At 41.1% G+C, this 19,280-nt stretch overlaps 1 protein-coding gene across 1 annotated transcript in view; it reads right to left on the reverse strand.

The window, feature by feature from the left end:
* Window positions 1-19,280, reverse strand: part of dnah1 (dynein, axonemal, heavy chain 1) — a 30,547-nt gene that overhangs the window by 6,656 nt on the left and 4,611 nt on the right. Inside the window, exons 16-68 of the mRNA XM_075459971.1 lie at window positions 19,122-19,204; window positions 18,826-18,967; window positions 18,486-18,641; window positions 18,189-18,387; window positions 17,840-18,093; window positions 17,390-17,602; window positions 17,123-17,287; window positions 16,313-16,434; window positions 15,977-16,082; window positions 15,703-15,882; window positions 15,444-15,584; window positions 15,103-15,266; window positions 14,888-15,001; window positions 14,611-14,799; window positions 14,405-14,510; window positions 14,025-14,138; window positions 13,791-13,940; window positions 13,575-13,661; window positions 13,258-13,444; window positions 13,083-13,174; window positions 12,818-12,972; window positions 12,559-12,736; window positions 12,268-12,462; window positions 12,034-12,159; window positions 11,781-11,933; window positions 11,578-11,679; window positions 11,134-11,274; window positions 10,851-11,011; window positions 10,468-10,625; window positions 10,047-10,220; window positions 9,549-9,727; window positions 9,031-9,261; window positions 8,411-8,607; window positions 7,965-8,100; window positions 7,600-7,808; window positions 7,317-7,488; window positions 6,671-6,862; window positions 6,469-6,579; window positions 6,079-6,264; window positions 5,776-5,967; window positions 5,413-5,580; window positions 5,096-5,287; window positions 4,477-4,608; window positions 4,181-4,306; window positions 3,828-3,947; window positions 3,473-3,622; window positions 3,209-3,369; window positions 2,424-2,652; window positions 2,144-2,339; window positions 1,328-1,479; window positions 1,019-1,215; window positions 745-889; window positions 39-197 (exon numbers count right to left, since the gene is read on the reverse strand). Coding sequence (XP_075316086.1) covers window positions 39-197; window positions 745-889; window positions 1,019-1,215; window positions 1,328-1,479; window positions 2,144-2,339; window positions 2,424-2,652; window positions 3,209-3,369; window positions 3,473-3,622; window positions 3,828-3,947; window positions 4,181-4,306; window positions 4,477-4,608; window positions 5,096-5,287; window positions 5,413-5,580; window positions 5,776-5,967; window positions 6,079-6,264; window positions 6,469-6,579; window positions 6,671-6,862; window positions 7,317-7,488; window positions 7,600-7,808; window positions 7,965-8,100; window positions 8,411-8,607; window positions 9,031-9,261; window positions 9,549-9,727; window positions 10,047-10,220; window positions 10,468-10,625; window positions 10,851-11,011; window positions 11,134-11,274; window positions 11,578-11,679; window positions 11,781-11,933; window positions 12,034-12,159; window positions 12,268-12,462; window positions 12,559-12,736; window positions 12,818-12,972; window positions 13,083-13,174; window positions 13,258-13,444; window positions 13,575-13,661; window positions 13,791-13,940; window positions 14,025-14,138; window positions 14,405-14,510; window positions 14,611-14,799; window positions 14,888-15,001; window positions 15,103-15,266; window positions 15,444-15,584; window positions 15,703-15,882; window positions 15,977-16,082; window positions 16,313-16,434; window positions 17,123-17,287; window positions 17,390-17,602; window positions 17,840-18,093; window positions 18,189-18,387; window positions 18,486-18,641; window positions 18,826-18,967; window positions 19,122-19,204 — 8,439 coding nt within the window. The remainder of the gene's footprint in view (window positions 1-38; window positions 198-744; window positions 890-1,018; window positions 1,216-1,327; window positions 1,480-2,143; window positions 2,340-2,423; window positions 2,653-3,208; window positions 3,370-3,472; window positions 3,623-3,827; window positions 3,948-4,180; window positions 4,307-4,476; window positions 4,609-5,095; window positions 5,288-5,412; window positions 5,581-5,775; window positions 5,968-6,078; window positions 6,265-6,468; window positions 6,580-6,670; window positions 6,863-7,316; window positions 7,489-7,599; window positions 7,809-7,964; window positions 8,101-8,410; window positions 8,608-9,030; window positions 9,262-9,548; window positions 9,728-10,046; window positions 10,221-10,467; window positions 10,626-10,850; window positions 11,012-11,133; window positions 11,275-11,577; window positions 11,680-11,780; window positions 11,934-12,033; window positions 12,160-12,267; window positions 12,463-12,558; window positions 12,737-12,817; window positions 12,973-13,082; window positions 13,175-13,257; window positions 13,445-13,574; window positions 13,662-13,790; window positions 13,941-14,024; window positions 14,139-14,404; window positions 14,511-14,610; window positions 14,800-14,887; window positions 15,002-15,102; window positions 15,267-15,443; window positions 15,585-15,702; window positions 15,883-15,976; window positions 16,083-16,312; window positions 16,435-17,122; window positions 17,288-17,389; window positions 17,603-17,839; window positions 18,094-18,188; window positions 18,388-18,485; window positions 18,642-18,825; window positions 18,968-19,121; window positions 19,205-19,280) is intronic.

Here is a 19,280-nt window from a genome sequence, read left to right on the forward strand (position 1 = left end):
AACAAGTGGAACCATACAACGTAAATTAAGTCAGAGACCTGGCCTTGACCCAGTGAGATGAAACTCGTTTTCTTGGAGAACTGCATGACATCAGCAAAGCTGTAGAGGTCAGCAGCAGGGTCAGTGCCAGGAGTAAGGACAAGGATGAGAGGAGTAACAGGGGACGACGCCTCGAAGACCGCAGACAAGTCTGATGTCTGCAGAAAGATAGAAAGGAAGACAAGCCATAACATAATCCTGGTGTTTTACCATATGGAAAACCATTATTTTCAGCAGCTTCATCAGCCAATATTTTGCCCCACGAAAGTCTCTTTGCAACTTTTAGTACTATATCTGGTGTATGTGGCACTGTTCCAATAGTGACACACTGTTGGGAAAGCACTTCACGTTAACAACCAATGATGGGTGTTTAAGAGCTTAAAGAGATGCAGAACCGTAGCAATGGAAGGGATTTCAACAACTAGCAGTATGGCAAATAAAGCAAGAGAGCACGAGAAGTCTCTAATGCTTAACATGATAAAAAAGAAACTTGGTTTTGGAGAAAAGCCTTCAACAGCAAGGACAAACGTGGATTACAACTGATAGATGTGATAAAGACAAATTAGTTTCACTGCGAGATGGGCGAAGCAAAACTATCACACTCGAGGAATAACATGCTTTGAAACCATTGTCAGGGAGATTAACAACAGCAGAAACTGGGTTTGGAAAAGACCATAAAGGCAATGTGGAGGACAGAGACTGAACCTGGGGCTCTATAAAGCGCTGTCCCAAATGAGTGGACACAAAGTCCTGCAGCCCCTGAATGAGGCCGTCAGCCCTCAGACATCGAAGGATGAGCAGCTTCTGGAACGAGTCCAACTTGGAGTTCCATTCTCCTGGGAGAGGCTCTCTTTAGACAAACATACACAAACAAAGCCTTATTTTTCAATATTGACAACTTCTGCATAATACAAACAAACGAATGAAAAGAACGTGTGTTAACACAGCAGTTATCTTTACAGTGACTATCTTTTCATGCCTGTGTGGGTGGTTGCTGTCAAAAATCTTTTTGAAGCCATGCGCGTGTTCAGTGAAGCTCTCTGCCAGTTTACTGAAGTTTTCAAGAGCGCAAAGGCCTAAAATGTCCTGCCAGGCTCGCTCCGGGAGCCATTCTCCTGCTGGATTTGTCAGCTCTCGAGCAGGCACACCTCCAGAGAGCAGGTAGCGCCACTCAGCCTGCCACAGAGGAAACACGTGGAGTCGTCAAGAGCACTTAAAACTAGGTGAATTTTTGTATTACATGAGTTCCAAAAGAAGAGGAAAGAATCATATTTCCCCTGTTGCTCACCATGTCAATTTTATTGTCGCTCATCATGATGCGAGCGCACAGAAAAAAGGCAAACACGAGCCTGTGTTTGTCAAACAGGCTGTGGCATACTCTGCTATACAGCCTGAAGGTGAAAAACTCATTGATGTTGGTGATTCTCTTCTCCACTGTCTCTGTGTGGAATGTGCCAAAGGAAAAAATATCACATACAACTCGGTGAGAAAGTACCAAATGAAAGTTAAATTGAATTCATTGAGTACTTTCTCATACACAAGCCTAGACTAATGTATTTGCTACTGTGTTAGATCTAATATCGGCAGGCTGTATTCATGGTTTTAATTGAAACAGGATGCACAACCTGCATGTTCTTTCACTGTGACTGCAAAGGTTTTTTTGGTGCGTCAAAAGGTTCCGATATCTAACGTAGGCAACTACTTCAGCTGAAGAATCTACATCAGGAAATATTCATTTAATACGGAGGTCTGGTCAAAAGGGCTGATTTCAGTTAAGAATAAAATCCACGATGTGTCAAATATTCTATAGATCAAATCCTGAAAAGATGTCAACGAATCAATATTGTATTGTTGTTAAATTTGTTCATTTAAATGCCAGCATTTGATCGGTATCCATATGTGGTACTCTGACTGACTTAAACTGATAGCTGAATTACTGATTTTCTGTCAGTTAGACTATTTAACAATCTGACATTTGTTAAACGTCAACTGTGCGCCTTCGATTTAGTCACAACATTTAAATGTTGTCTCACTCGGAGTTTGTTGTCTTAGATATGTTTGTGTTGTTTTGTGTTTTCATCTGCACACACATAAGTCTTTCTACCTGCTGTATTAGAGTTGGCAATAGCTGTCATGAAGATGCCAATAAACCATTCCAGTGAGAAGTGGTACATTGGTTCCAGATTGGACAGGTCTAACACACAGAAGAATAGGAGCCGTGCACGCACAGCCACCGGCACATACTCCAAACGAGTGGCATCAATGTCCTGCTCAGTCTTTTCTGCTGCCATCATTTTAGCCTGCCAATGAAACCAACGCATAAAACACAACTTAAAGGAAGCTTTTTAAAGGGAGTTGACGTTAAATCTCCCCTAATGTCTGACCTTAATCTCTTCAACTTTGATCTTAGAGGCCTCCAACATTAGAATGAGCTCCTCGTTGTCCACAAGGTTTTCTTCCGTGGAGCTGAGACGGAGCAGGACCTCATCTTCAATTTCTTTCAGCTCCTGCTTCATTAATACTGCATTACTGATTATCAGCTGGTTCCTTGCCTCCTCCAAGTCGGGACGCTCCACAGCCACCAGCCGGCACAACAACTGGTCTTCAAGTCCACTGAGTATATACGCATAAATGTCACACAAACATAGTGCAACAAAGTCATATTGGTTGGACTTCACGTCCTAAAACTATTCTAAAATAAATCAATGGTTTCTATATGATACACAGTCACAACTATTTTATTAAAAACTTGCCCACAGTCATATTTTGAGTATACAGAATATTAAAGTTATTTGCCGACATTTTGCAAAGCAACTAATATCATGAATTTCCATTTTGATTGCTTTCTAATAGCACTAAAGTATGCTTTATCATTACAATGCCTAGGTTAATACTTGAAGAGGATTGTTGAGTGATCTTAGATAAAGCGATTAACTGCTTTAAAATGACAAAATATCAAACCACGTCTTAGGAAACAAGTCCTTTATATGTATTAAAAATCACTATAACAGGATAAAAGAGACAAAATATGGTTCAAACATTGAAACGGTTTTGCTGTCAGCTGTCTCAGTGATGGGGTTGATTAAATTTTGATCCTGCGGAGCTCTAGGCAAACTACCAAAAATATGATTCAAGCCGTTTACCTTTATTGGCTTAAAATGGGTGTTACCTGGGAGACAGGGTGAAGTTAATGAGGGTGACTTTGTCAGAAACCTCTGAAGAGTAGTGTGGATTAGGCAGCTTGGTGGTAATGTACATCCTGAAGCCTTCATGATAAGAGATGACTGAATCCCCCAGCGACAGAACAGTGCTGCCTTGCTGCTTAAATGTCTAAGAGCCATACATGTGAGTTTGGCAGTCCAGTTTTGTAGTAGATATTTAAGTACCACGATCATACAATGATTTTGTTTGCTATAGCTTAGTGTGTAATCACCTGCTGCAACAAAACAGGTTCCAGAGCAAGATCTAGGTCCTCTCCTACGTTCTCCAAGAGGCAGGGTTTACCAAAGCGAATAGCATTCTCAAGATTGTGGAGGAAGTCTTGATCACTGAGCTTCATAACCTTTAATCCGTTGTCCCGCTCCTTAATCACAAGAGGAAACAAATATGGATGAGCAGTAAATTGTTACTCAAGTAAACCACGCAATGCCAGCCCTTAGTGCTACATTAGATCATAAACTATACTTGTGATTTGGACAATACATTTAAATCTTAATGCAGCTCTTAGTGTTTTGGTCTTTGAATCCCAATGGCACGTACAATCAATATCTAGAAAAAATATATCTCACCATGTTTCTGATACATTTATTTGCCTGTCCCTGAGGATCTATAAACAGAGGCCAGCGCAGAGAACACTGGGCAATCACACTGCTCTCCAACAAAAAGTCATCCGTGGGCAGACCGGACATCTATGCAAATTGAAATAAAAAACTGATGACAATCGAGACAAACAATTACAATTTAGGATTATTCAGGTCTCAATGCACGCAAAAAAAAAGCTAATTCAGAGTAAACAAAAACAGACATACAAATTAAAACCAAATACAGATGTTTTCCAACTATTTAAATCTGTGTTAACCTGCTTCAGTATTAACAAGAATCAGAAAAAACTTTAAAGGTCAGCGAATGGCCTGCTTCTGACCTGCCAAGAGCGGATCTTGACCGGCTCTCCCAAAGTGTTGAGCAGGTTGGGTGCGTCAGTATGTGGAACACTCAGATCTTCTAACAAACGGAGCCAATCTTCTGCCATGGCCGCCCGGTACTCTCCCTAAAAACAGGACCAATCCACAGATATTGCTGCAGTGATAGTCACAAAAATATGGCAGAATAGGAGGACGTAGACACAGATGAGCACTCATCTACCAAAATTGACTTGCACCAGGAGATATGCACCGATACGGGTATCTAAACATTTCACATATACTAAGGCAAACTTACAGTGAAGAGTCCCAGGTATGCCACATATCCTGCACACAGTAGCATGTCACCTGCTAAATTATTGACCATGTAGTCAAGATGCTGTGCCTTTTCCCTCCAACGCGCTTCTTCCTCTGCCAATCCACCTGTCACCTGGAGATCAATGCATCCAAGTAAAAGAAGCTAAACATTGATAATAAATACATATTTGAAAAAAATATATTCCTAAATAGCATCATCACAATGTGTTTTCTTGGCCCTGGCATGTAAGAGCTACACTTAATCTATTTAAATAGTTATCTTGATTATCATATCTACATGTCACTATTTTCACAATTCAAGGGCTGTTGGATGAACATAACACATTCATGTCCTCACTTCATGCTTAATTATGTTCTGTATACAGTATATACTTTTTACTGCATCTGCTAAATCACTCCTATACCACAGTTTTAGGGTGATACACTACATATAGTTTAGAAGTTTGATTTAATCATTAACCTAAGACTTTTTCTATTTTTTCTATTACTGTTCCTGAATATTTCTTTGATCAGTTTCAACCATTGTCGTCATGTTAAACTTTCCTCCTTGGGGTCAATAGAGTTTCTTGTTTAATCTAAATCTAGTCTTTCCCTCTCACCCTGTTTGCTTGGATGAGGCGAGCCTCAAACTGTTGATATTTGTTGTGCAGCTCGTTCTTCTGAGCCTGATAGTTGTGGTATTTGGCCTGTAAAGCGGTGATGCTGCCCTCCACTGCTGTCAGTCGTTTCTTGACATCATTCAGCACACTCTGGGTTGCTGTTAGGTGCTTTTGGGCTTCCAGGAGAGCTTGCTGCACAAATTGTCACATTTTTAACACTTTCATGACTTTCATTTGAGACATATGTGTGTGTATGTACAGCTGTGTTTTAAATAAATAATCAATATAATATCTCAAATGCAGATTCCAGTTTTTACTTGTTTCGGTTCCACAGCTTTGGCCACAAAGTGATATGCATGCATCGCTCGCACCCACTGGCAAAGTGGTGTACAGACTTTGGAAACCTTGGCAATGGAGTCTGGTTGAAATTCTTCATTGTCAATGTAAGGCTGGACTGAACTGATCACATCATCTGGGATGTTGTCCTGCATTATGAGTGACAGAAAAAGCTGCTTTTAACACTTCTTACAGATCCTAAACAGGAAATAACCAAAGCTGCCTCGAATACTGAAAATCAGAAAACTTCAGAGCTCAAAAGCAAAGCTGAAAGTGCAATAACGTGTTCTGATGAGACTATATATAGAAATTTACGACAGTAATGCTCTAGATATTTACTCCACCTTATCAAACTCAAGGAGGCTCTCCAGAAACTTGCTGGGGTCTTGTAGAAGATCTTTTGCAGGCTCAAAGTAGTCATCAACGCTGGTGTCAGGCTTCTCTCCGGGTACCTTATTAGGCTCGATGTGCTTCATAATGCACACTGCCTCGAGAACAAGTTTCACTCCCTGGGGAGGCTGCTGAATGGCTTGCAGCTATGGAATAAAATTATACTGATTACTTTTAGGAAGTTATATTTCATCTACAAGCTAGCAGTGCATTGATATTTGAGAAAATGATCACCAATCATCATCAAAAACCCGTACCTCGGTGAAAGTGTTCATATTGAGTGACTGAAGGCTGGTGAGGGCAGCATCCAGGGCTCGTAAAGCCTTGTCCATGTCTCTCTGAGCGTCTGCTGCTATGGCTCTAACATAACGTGCCTTCTCAGAAGCTTTAGTTTCCGCCTCTTGCACTGACTTGCGGGTCTCCTCTGCAACTATTGTCTCTTTCTAGCAACACAGATCATCGCTTACACTCAACATCCAACATTCAAAATGCAAATTGGAAAGCTTTCCAATTCTGTTTTCTAAAAAAAAAAAAACATGAATTTTAAAACTTATACACAGTACATATCAGAGTCTAGAGCATTTGGAGTCAATCTATGTGCATTTCGTATGGTTCATAGATTTCTAACTGTATTAGTATCTCCTTACTTTAATGGTTTCCATGGTGACCTCAGCATCCTTAGCAGCCTCCTCCAAAAGACGCTTCATAATCTCCAGCTCCTCCTGCATCTTACTCACATCCTCAGCTGTGCTTCGAAGCTGCAGAACCACGCAAGGCACAGCATTATTGACTGCTAAGTAGTATAGCATAAATCAAACAACGAACAACGGCTCTCGTCCAGTGCCTTGCCTTGTCCAGACCAGTCCTCATGAGCTGACAACAACCATGAAGTTCTTTTTGCTTGCGTCCAGTGAGATCTGAAAAGATTTTGAGCAGCTCCAGGTAGCTCTTGGGTGTCACATAGTTGTGTCGAGATAGTTCTGCCAGGTACTGTTCACTCTTCCTGGCTACCATCTGGTGAATCCTCACACACATCAGTGTCTATATGAAGAGTCAGTCAGAAACAGAATTTGGGTACTGTAATGTTTTAGCCTCATATGTCTACTGGTTTCATTTGAAATGATTATAAAACTGCTTCATAAAGAGTTGATAGGTATGCTTCTTTGCCAAGTCTGCTGCTGTCAAAAAGACTGTTTTCACTTCAGCCTGGCAGATTATGGGAATTATATTGATCATCTTTGTTAGAGTATCATGTTAACTGATCACCCATTGCAAAAAGTACAACACAAAGTCAAAATACTGTGCACATACTGTCGGAGCTAAATTTAGACTGATGTAAAACATTGCAACATCATCCGTAGTCTGTTGCAAGTCTGTAACAAAACAACATGTGTTCAACTTTAAATTGTCTGAAATCTTTCCATTTGTGCGATATGGAACTTCCTTGCTTTGTCAACATATGTGTCAATGGCCCACGCTGACACAAAATGCTCACCAGTCCTCTCATGGTTGTGGGGTTCACTTCTAACTCAGGCAACTCATTTAGAAATGATGTAGCCACAGCCTGCAGAGCCTCCTCTGGCCAGGTGTTGAACCAGTCTATGGTAAAACATGTCACCAACGAAGGAAACCGCCGCATCTGCGCACGAAAAACCTCACCGACAGGGCTGAAGGGGGAATATAAAGGTAACTATAAGCAAAAGGTGAGAGGGAGACTAAAAAGAAGGAATGAAAGCAAAACAGATAGGTGGACGAACGTAAAACATGCTGCCACCAACCTGATGCAGAGTACGGTGTGCACATTGCTGCGAACTCTCCTGATGAAGGCAGCCATAAGATTTTCTTTAGTTGGCAGCTGGCCCCTGTTGCGTACCACTGGTCTCATATTTGTCAGGATACACTCCTGTTCATCGGCCGCATACAGGTTGGGAATATCACCACTTTTCAAAACGTAGTTAATATCCTCCAGGAATGACTCCTTCTTAACCTGGCAAATTAATATTCAGCAACATTTAACACTTACAAAAATACATCCACAGCACACAAATTCACTGTAATTACTGTTATGGATATTTGTGTGGTAGCGATGCTGTTGCCCCTACAAACGCATGCATCAGAGAGTAAGAAAAAAATGACTGCAAACCTGTGGGTCTGCAAAGAGGAAGGTGATCTTCTGGTTTTGAAGGCCAGCCTTGAGCATGAGTTTTTTAATATCCTCTCTCCACTCTCTTCGGCCATAGTTCTTAGACGGTTTGATCTGGAAACACTCATAGCCGGACCTGAATATGAATAATCACTGGTTAGATGGTCATTGGAACACACTGTGGGTTTTGCTTTCTTTATCACATTAAAGGTAAATCATGCGTGCTTTATATGTGTACAATTTAAAAAAAAGGATTTTCCATTTTTCTTTTTGGATGTGTACTACTACGTAAACAAATAATGCTACCTTGGTATAAACCAATTTTTAATACTTAATCTATATATTAATATTTTACTCTATCTTTGGTTAAAAAAATGACATTTGAAGAAAAGTGTAAGTTTCATGAAAAGTATATTCAGTCTGCTGGCAAAAGTAAAAAGTCTCACATATATGAGGCAAGTTTAGTGAGTGACTGGCGGCCACAGCCACCCACTCCAAGGAGCAGGGCGTTGCCCAGGGGCTGGCGCAAGATGCGGCTGATCCGACACACGTGCTCAATGGCATCCATAAAAGGCACCAACTTCATCTTGGTCGTGCCGCTCTGATTGTAGTCTTCCATGTACTTCTCCATCACCTTTATCAGCTAGAAAATGTCACAGAATGAATAACAATGTCAAACTGGGATTAAAAAATATATAAAAAAATATTTTGATAGATAATACAGTTCCCTACATATCTATACTTCAAAGTAGACAAAAGCAGACGATTGGGGATCACATGAAAATGAAACAACTTCATATTTTTGTATATGAATTTTGGCAGATGCTTTTATCCAAAGTGACTTACAGGTAGGCAGGTAGGGTAAAGGGGTGTTGCTTAAGGACACCTACTGGAGGTTGTACCTTTCATGCAGGGAATTTGAACCCAAGTCACCTACACAAAAGGTGGCAATCTTACCACGACACTATCCAGTCCAGTCATAAAGCGCAACGTTGCTATCCATTGAATTCAATTTTATCTACAGAATGTCAGATGTTTGCTACCTAAAACTGTTGACCCCGCTCACCGCTTCCTTGTCTTCTATGAGGGTGTAGACCTTGCAGCCAGCTCCAGGAATCATAAAATCTCCATACAGAACAGGGTGGCAGGGCATAATCTCATCAAAGCAGCAGTCAAACTCTTGAATGCAGTCCTTCAGGAGATTGTTGAGCCACTCTCTATCCTCAGTACACACGAGACGATCCTGGAAAACTCGACAGCTTTCGTGATACCACAGCTGCAGCAGCTGCGATTTATCCTACAAATTTAAATAAGTGAAGCAATTTTAAAATTCAGGATTTTCAGATGTACAGTAACACTTGCTTTCTTTTCCTCTCAGTTCAAATTCAATGTATTTACATACACTTTGTGCTTCTAATCATCCTCATAAGGAATTTCAAGTTATCTTAACATGTCACACAGTTTATGGACCTCCTGGATCAAGTGACTAAACTGGTAATAATTTATTCCCACACCTATTTTATATCAGTCATGTGATTATTTCTGATGCTCCTGAAAAGATTTAATTGTGCTAGAGTTGACTACCTCTATCATGCTAGCCTCAGCCATGACGATGCCCTGGAAGACCTTAGACAGGTCTCTGAGGTTGAAGGTGTAATGAGACTTTGGTGGAGTTGGGAGGAAATAAGAGGTAACGGCTGCGTAGACTCGGATAGAGGCATCAACAAGATTCTCATTCAGTGGCTGGATTACTGACACAGGTCCTATTAAAAAAAGCAAATATATAATGGGATGGAAGAGAGAAATTACAGAGGGATTATCAGAGGCACTTTTAAAAATGACTGGTCTTCTTTTTAATACCCTCCATATGCAGTACTTACTTTATGAATAAAATAATATCACATCAAATCAAAATATTTTGCGACTGCTTTTGTATCGTTCAGGACAAAACTTAAGTTTCTTTTTACTCATATGTTCATGTGAAAGAGAACAAAGAGTCGCTTATCTTAATCGGTTCTGCAACCACTAGCCTTTCTTGAAAATTCCGTCTTACATTTGAATGCAATGGCAGCCTCGACTCACCCATCCAACTTTCTAGAATGGTTGAGAAAATCTTTTTCTTGCTGGCATCCTCCATTTCAGTAAAGGACAGGATGTTGAAATGGCGTGTGAAGCGCTGAGTGATGGGGTTTCTCCCACCCCCTGGGGTTTCCATGGCACATGCAAAATTTATATCTACTAAGTGATCAAAGGTCCCTGTATAAAAACAAAAGGAGACACAAAGTGACCCTCAGTCCCACGAGTGCTTCACATATCTTCACAATAACTCAAATCAAACACAAATCTTAGCCACCCAACATAAATGATTAATATTATAGACCGGGAACAGCACTGTAGAACACTGCACAATCAGATCCAAATGAAACTAGAAGGTTAATTTTTACAGCAATCACATCACGAAATAAGAGAATTAGGAAAGTAAGATATGCTTGAATGTTCTCACCTATCTGCTTCCTGTTGTACCAGCCGCCGTGGTCCATCCACTGCCTCAGCAGTTCAATCGGAGGCTGAGCGCCATGAGTTCCCAACATGGGCATGTTTAGGTCGTCAATGAAAAAGATAAACTGCTTCCCTACTGGAGGTCCAAGCACACCTCTCCGCCTGACACATAAAACATCAATTGAAAGGAAAGCCTCAAAACATATTTTTTGCACGTGTTGTCTAGTTGGTTGTATATTGTGTTCATTTGACATGAAAGATTTAAGGTTTATGCTCTTAAATAGCTGTTAGTTACGCTGAGTTTTAAGAGGTAATTTTCAAGCGATGCTTATCTTTTAGAATGTTTTTCAAACCGAGCGAACATCTCAATGTGTTTCATAAGTGTACCGTTTGTTTAGTCTGCTATCAATGAAATCTTGAGCCTGGTTGGCTGAGGTGTGGGCAGAGAACATGAAAACATGCGCGATGTATTCAGCAGGCATGTTCTTCAGCAACTTGTCCGACATGATTGCTGTCTTTCCTGTACCAGAAGGCCCAACGCACAGCACCTGGACCACACACAGGCAAACATGGAAAATGCATCTGTTCCACGAACTAAAAAAACATTTACAGGTAAAAACGACAGCTGAAGGTGTTGAGCAATCAAATGTATCAAAGGCGCTGCACTCACAGGTTTTTTATTGGTCAACAGCATATCCATCAGGAAAGACGTTCTCACTGTCTCAGCAGTTGGAACAAATATGTCAGCAAAATTAGTTTCTGGAGCGATTACGACACTTTCTGCATATTCAATCCATCTGACCCACTGAACCTGCAGCACAGGCAAAATAAGAAAAGAGAAAAACTTCATTTGTTACTTTTACACAAATACATATTTATGTCTCGTGTATCATCACGTCTCAGTGTATCACTGAGAGAAACAAGAGGCCATCCCTACCTGCGGAAATAACAATAGATAATGAAAGCTTGTTATGATTGTTAAGAAAAAAGGAATTATTGCAACAATATCATTTCCCTTTGGGATAAATAAAGTATATTTTCATCTAATTTCTTTTTAATTCGTCATTAACTGAAGCCTGTGTATAAATGCTACATTCAAACAGCACATGTTTACTTCTCTTTCCTCCTGATCCTCTTCATCCTCAGGATTGATAATCCCTGCATCATCAAGCCTGTAGTCATATACCAGGCCCCCTTCAGGAAAACACAACTTAATCTGACAGACAAACACAGGATGTTAAAAATAAACAATTATTTCAACATATATTTTATGTACATTTTTATTGGAATGACTAAGCACACACATTGAAATCTGACCTTTTCTCCTGCCATTTTGTTTTTGAGCCAGGCGCTGAAGCGCTGGCGACTGACTGCATCTGCCGTTCCTCCTACGCTCCACACCAACGAAAAGAAGAACCCGGGTTCGATCAGCTCCTTCAGACGATCCAACTTGGGTTCTCGCCTCTCACTCTAAAAGACAATGGAGGATTCATATAGTGCCTTTAGCGTTCACAACCGTAACAGCTATCAGTGTTCAAGTTAATTGTCTGGTTAGTCTGACATATTTGACACAAACCTCTTCAACATTCAATGGACTGAAGAAACAGTCCATCAGTTTAAGAAGGCTACAGATGAGGCTGCTATCCAAAGATGTGATGACCTCCTTGACTGATGTGCGCACAAATGTAATCGAGTCCTGAGTAAGAAAGCAGGAGCTGAGCATTTTGTATAATATTATAAGGTGCTGGAGTGAAAAAGTCATAATACTGCATGCTGGTACAACTCATGCCGACTCCCCTCTTACCTCCAGGAACGCAGAAAACAGGTGTTTCAGCTGTTCTGTGCACGGTTTCAGGATCTCAGGGACCTGCTTCAACCAGCACTCCGTTAAGGTGGAGAGGCCCAAAATACTGGGCTCCAAGTAAACCATGCCACAGCGAGACACTGTTGCTGGAGACGCTGCTGCCAAGTCCTGCACCTCAAACATCACTGTCATTGCCTGCAGGAGAAAAAATGCAGAACATCTGAATGCAAAATGGCAGCAATGGCAAGCACAATGACTAAAAATCCATTTTTAGATAAACAGTCTTCTTACATCGGTGAGTTTTATGATTTCCCCCGAACTTAGACACAATCTTTTGTTGTCATCCAAAACAGTGTTCGTGTTCTCAATCCACACAGCATCCACTGGCCCGTCAAACATGTACCACTTTTTCTTTGTGTCCTGAGATGCTGCCCCTCCACGCATAAGAGCAGAGACGACGCCATCTGTCCTACATGGGTGGAGAAATAGCCAAAGCGTGGGCGCCTGTTTTATTTGCCGTGTAGATTGTGTAGAAAAGAGTATTTCTTACCAGTCATGTGTGAGTGAGTCATACTCCCCATAGAGCTGTCCCACGGTGATAGATTTTGGGTTGAGGACATGAATCTGAACAGCCTCATACACACCACCCCTTACAGCATCCTGGCCCTCCAGAGCTGTTATGGCAGCACCTACTGTCTCGTAGCACTAAATACAAAAGTTTTGTATATACAGTGATAACTACAGTTAAAATGAATTGTAAAAAAATTCACAGTCCACATTTTGCAAATGGAAACACAATAGCTACATGTACTCACTTTGGTTTTACCCGATCCAGGAGGTCCTACCAACATCACGCCATGTCTCACCACAGTGGTCTCATACAGCTGAACACACTTATTGATATACCCTGCAATTACCACAACACAATGATGAGCTCAGTCTTAAATTCAACTCACACCTTCGCGTTTCTTTCCACTCAGAGACACTAACCAGCCACATCTTTGAGGTTCTTTGTTGCGCAGATGTTACACAGAGAATGTTCCAGTGCCCCATAATCGATGGGCTCCTGTTTTGTTCCACGGAAAACATCGGACACAATGGCACCGAAGAGGTCCAGGTCATCCTGTAACAGCTTTGGCAGACTGACGTCTTGAATTGCCCGGAGACAGATCAACTCCTTAAAGACCACAAGATTAAAGAAGGTGAAGATTTGAAAGTTTCTGAATTTGCATTTTGCATGTTTATCATTACTCCTCAGAGCAACTATAGCTCTACACTGAATAAGTTAATTAATTAATAAAACTCACTTCATTCATGTTGGAATTTGCTCTCTTTATGTTTCCTGCAACTGAGATTACATTCTTCACAGCTCTCATGCCAAAATCATAATGATCCTTCAAAAAAGACAGAAAAAGACACAAAGTCACATCTTTTTCTATGACAGTTTTTCATACAGATACACACCAACAAACAAATCTTTTTAATCTTAGTTAAGATAAGAGCTGGACCCCCTGAGTTCACACCTGAGAGCTAAGTTGCTCAGAGGAGAGCCTGAAAGTTGTAGCGATCTTCTTGGAAAGGACTCTGGCATCTCTGAAGCCAAAAGAGTACAAGGAGATCTCAGCTATCATTGTATAGTCAGGAACCGTCATGGCCACAGGACGGAACAGGACCTGTAAAAGACATTTTAACATCTGTAAAAGCCCTCGAGCTCATCCCCAGTGGTACACTCTTACTTGACTGAAATCATTAGTCACCTTGAGGTTGTCGGGTATCTTCGTGTAGCCAGTGCAACCAGGATTCGTGGTGAAGAATACAGCACAGGACGGGACAAGAGAGATCTCTGCTCCGTCAAATAGAAAACGCTCGGCCTAAAAACAGACACTTCTTTATTAGTATTTGTGTTAATTGTTAAGTGTTTTTCTAACAGGACTCAAATAAAAGAAAAACTTGATATTAATCGATGGATATCAGTTTAGTTCTGTCTCAAAAATGCAGTCGGTCAAAAAATAGATCAGTCTAATAGAAAAACTTATTGTACTTATGTACAACACTGTAGCACAACTCAAGCACAGACGGAGTTTAATAGGTGACAGATTTGTGAATTTTCAGAGTACAAGCTACTGTAAGTTCTCACCCTTTGTTGTTGGGCTTTCTGTATGGTGGCGATCTGTTGAGCCATCACAGACAGGACCTCCACATCAATACAATTAATATCATCAAAGCAGGCCCAGGCACCTGAGCTGCAACATGGAAAACGGATAAGAAATCTAACAAAATGATAGCATGTGCTGTGATATCTGAGAGGAGAGCTGACATTATCTCACACTGGCTACTTTTTACCTGGCCAGTCCTTTGAGAAATTTGCTTGCTGCAACAAAGTCCAGGTTATTGGAGCAGTTGAAAATCACTGTGCGGATGGCCAGAGCCTTTCCAAGATCTTTAACAGTTTCTGTCTTTCCTGTGCCTGTTGGGCCTGCAAGTGCACCTCCAAACTTCAGGTTTAGAGCTCCAGTTAGGGTTAAGTAGCATCTGAAAGAGCCAGAACAGGGTCTATTCAATGGTAGTGTTCTGTATTCTGACAAAATCATTGGATAAACCAACAGAAATTAAAGGCTACCTGTCAGTAAGCGGGGTGACGACCAAGCGACTAGAATTACCAAGATATTCATATCCATACAAGAATTCTGCATCCACTGCTCGGGCGTACAAGTCCTCTTTCGTCCAGTAATATCTGCAAACAGTATCAGATCAATGTAACAGTCACATGATATTGTAGACTGCAAGGTCACAAAGATTACAAATATTTGCAGAAAAATAAAATTAACAGGTAACCTAAGCTGGCTGATCCACTCAAAATCATTGATGGTTGAGACTTCCTGCTGCACCAGTTTGGCCGCTACATCCTTAGCATGTACCTCTACTACAATGAGGGAGGACAGCACAGCTTGTTGTATCTTAGAGAGGTGTCCTCTCATCAGCTGCACTAAGTCACCCAGCTTCACAAACAGAAGGCAAAATGTTAAGAATGTCGGCAAACAGTACAGTCTATTACATTCAATTATCACCGACAAATGTGCACAATAAACAAAAAAATGTGTGTATTTTTCTCAAAAACTGTGAAAACTATTGTTCAGTTTCAGGTACCCTGATACAACTTGATACAAAGTTCCCACCTGGGACTGTAGTTGGGGATAAAGGCGGTGAGCCAAGTCTCCCTGCTCCAAAGCCTCAGACACCTCTGCAGTCCAAACGACGTGACAGCCAGCTATCACAACCTGACCTGGCCACGATAACACCCACTCTGGACGAGGTTGCTGAGAGGTAAAAGTGCACACAAAAACCTTAATCATAAAGGGCTTTGTCTTGATCTTGTTAAAACAAGATATTCAATAGTTGGAGACATGAAAAAAACATTAAGTCAGGTTCACTTACCTCAGAATAGACTTTGAGTGAGCGGTCAATGTTCTCCCTTAAAGTGGCCTTCATGGACATCTCGACATCCCTCAGCCAGGCCTCTGCATTCCCAGTCGGCCACACTGGCAGGAACAGTTTCACCTCCTCACCTCCTCCAGAGTACATATGTGTGATCTGTAGGTCTGACTGAAACTGAAGCTAAGGACCAACAGATGACTTAGTTGTGGGGTTATATTCCTGTTACAGATATATAGATATGTGTGTAGATGCAGAATACTTAAGAAAATCAAACCTGCACAATGTTTTCAAAGCATTTGCACAGGTGTGGTTGGATAGCAGTGGGATCTTTGGTGTGGGACAAAATCTCCAGGAGCTCATTGTCTGACAGGAAGAAAAACCTACAAAGAAATATCAACTGGACAGTAAATTATACAAAAGGTTGGTGTTATATGTCAAGATTATTTTTTACTTGGTCTTGTGATATCACAGCTCCACCGTTTATAACAGCCAACATTCATTTTGTTTTCTCTTCGTGACACAGTTGACACGTGAACTTGAATCAGTCTGTGTTATTATACCGGGAGCTGAGTACCAAAAGTGTTTACAGAACAATTTCACTGTGGCTCACCTTGGAAAGGAGCCTCGTTTTTTCTTCAAGTACTCAATGAGACCCTTCTGAACTTTTTCTGAAAGCACGTTGAAATACTTAAGTCTTTGTAGTAGACGAGCTTCTGTGCACAGATCAATCACCTAGAAATAGACACAGAAACACACGAGCATCATTATCATCAGACTAAGTTGTAAAGCTACTTCAGGCTCCCCCTCAAGGTGCTCAGGAACTCTTCCACGTGCAGCATTGAGAACATCTTGAGTGGGAGCATCACCACATGGATGGGCAGCTGCAAAAAAAACAGGACATCTTGGCCATTAGGAGGGTAGTCCACTCAGGTGATCAACCCTACCCAACCTGCAGGACATTTACATCAAACGATGCAGGTCGAGAGCTGAGAAGATCCTCAGGCAGCCCCACCACCCTGGACACTCACTCCTCTCCCTGCTGCCTTCAAGCCGTCGATTCCGCAGCCTGAGAACCAACACTGAGAGGATGAGGGAATGCTTCTTCCCCCAGGCCATCCGTCTGCTCAACAGTAAGCTTTAAACTGTGTCACTTTCACCTTCTGGCTGTTATACCATATATCTTCATACACTGGACACTTTAAACAGAGACATTTTTAATTGTGTAGCCTGTGATTATTGTGCTAGGGCTTTTATCTTATTCATATCTAATTCTAATTCTTATTTTGTTGGTAGCAGCACGAGGAAAAATTTCACCGCGCATTGTACTCTGTATGATTGTGTATGTGACAAATTAAAACTATCTATCTATTTTTCTAAGCTCTAACCTTCTGTCCTAAAATATAACAATAAAAGCTCTAACCTTTCGGTTATTAAAGGCTCTTCTCATGACGCTTTTCCACTGCTGTTCCATTTGCTGATATATTTTTCCTTCCACAGGCAGCTGCTGGCTGATATCATCCGAGCTGAAGATGGGCTCCAGGTGCAGCCAGGAACGCTGGGATATCATCAACTCTTTCAAAATATCCTGTATGCACCAGAAGAGGGCAGTAGTACAACATAAAAGCATACAACAAAAAGATGTGATACAAGCCACCGAGCGTGTGTGTTTGTGAGCGCATGTGTGTACTTGAGTCATTCTGAGCTTTCCTTCCAAAGCATCGATGCGGCCCTCAAAAGTTTTTTTGAAGGGGGAGAAGGACATACTTTGGGTCACGACAATGTCGTGATCCAGCATCTGGAATGCATTTTCTGGGCTCTCTAAAATGTACATTCCTGTTTCCTTGTAGGGCAGCAAATCAAAGACTTTTGTCGACCATTCCTGTTCCATCTTTTCCAGATTCTGGATGAGAAGGTAGAAAAAAGCCAGACCAAACTTAGCGAGGATAGTCACATAATGAAACTTTGCATCATCAAAAAAGGTTAGTGGAGGTGTTGCCACTTTTATACTACAGTGTTAGCTCTTTCCCAGGTGGTCCGAGTAATTAAAAATGTATCTGAACTGCAATGATCCTCCATTCTTCACAAATCGGAAGATAAGATAAGCCTTTGTCTGTAAGACGTAGCCTTTTAAAGTCACCTGTTCAATAGCATACTCTTTCCCAGCCAACTCCACCACTTGAGTCAAGTCATCACTGTGGTTCTGTAGACCAAGTTCAAGGTAGCGGGTAAGGTTCAAGTTGGTTTTGGGTTTGACTTTCACATGAATGCGTTCTGAAAGCATGTCCCAATGACGACTCTTCATCCCTGGGTTCCTCAGGCACTGAATTAAAGGGACGCACGGCCAGAAGTCCTCCATCTTGCTAAGTAATATAGTTGTCACCACTCGGATGTCTAGCGTTGTGTACGACAGAGAGAGCAGCCCATGAAAACAACAGTTTAGTGCCGTTAACAATCACTTTTTGAGTGACTGTAGACATGTTACCTACCAGCAATGTCCTTTAACTGTGTAATGCATTTCTTTATTGTCTTCTTGGCATCAATCATGTTGCGCACAAGCTGCTCAGGGTCAATGGAAGACAGTGGGTCATTGAGCCAGCTTTCATTCCAACGTAGCCAATCAGAGGTGGTGGTCCAGAGGTCCTTAAAAGGCTGGAAATCCTTTATCAACTTCTCCAGATGATCATACTGTAATAAACATTTCATGGTTTTAAAAAGAGCAAGAAAAACACAACCCTTTTAGTTTTTTGAATTACATAAAAACAGTTCCACTTTTTTCCACTTACATTTGAGACAGGTAAACCAAGCAGATGTTGTCTGGTGTTGTGAGTTTTGACCATGATCTGGCACTCATTAAGTTGCTTGCTTGTACGCTTGACCTTGTTGGCTATCTCATGGGCATGATCAATGTCTGCATAGCTCGCAAACCCAGCAATAAGTTTCTATAAACATAGTTGGGGGAACTTGTGACCAAATAATATCAACATGATTTTTCTAAACCTAAAACTAAGCAAACTGCTATATATATACATATACAGTATATTTGATGCAGTGTGGTCTGGAGCATTTTCATCATATACAGCACTCAGCACATGAAAAAAACAAAACCTAGAGGGCTCAACACACCCGTAGAAAGTCTAGGTTATCCTCAAACTTGCTCTGATCAGCTAGCTGGATCTTGCGGAAGTGCTCCTCATCCTCCTTATGCTGGATAGTTACTGTTTCCATCTGGCAGATTATCCTTTGAGACCATCCAATGGCTGTCCACCTACACATATAAGTCACAGTAACGATCCCCTCACACCACATTTCCCGCTTTTCACTTTAACCAAAAAAGAACCTGACAATAATCAGTCTAAACACCAAAATATATATTATTTGTTTTCAAATAGCAGAAATTAACACTGTGATTATGTACTTACTTTTTGTTTACATCCTCATTTGTAAGACAGTAGTAAGTACTATCTATTACCTCGTAGTCTGACAAGATCTTTCCAATATGTTCCTGTTGTTGACAGTTTGGAAAGATAAGATGCACTGACATTTAGGGATGCGCATAATTTGGAATATATCACAATGAA

The sequence above is a fragment of the Odontesthes bonariensis genome, chromosome 3 (genome assembly GCF_027942865.1).
Source record: "Odontesthes bonariensis isolate fOdoBon6 chromosome 3, fOdoBon6.hap1, whole genome shotgun sequence".
NCBI lineage: Eukaryota > Metazoa > Chordata > Actinopteri > Atheriniformes > Atherinopsidae > Odontesthes > Odontesthes bonariensis.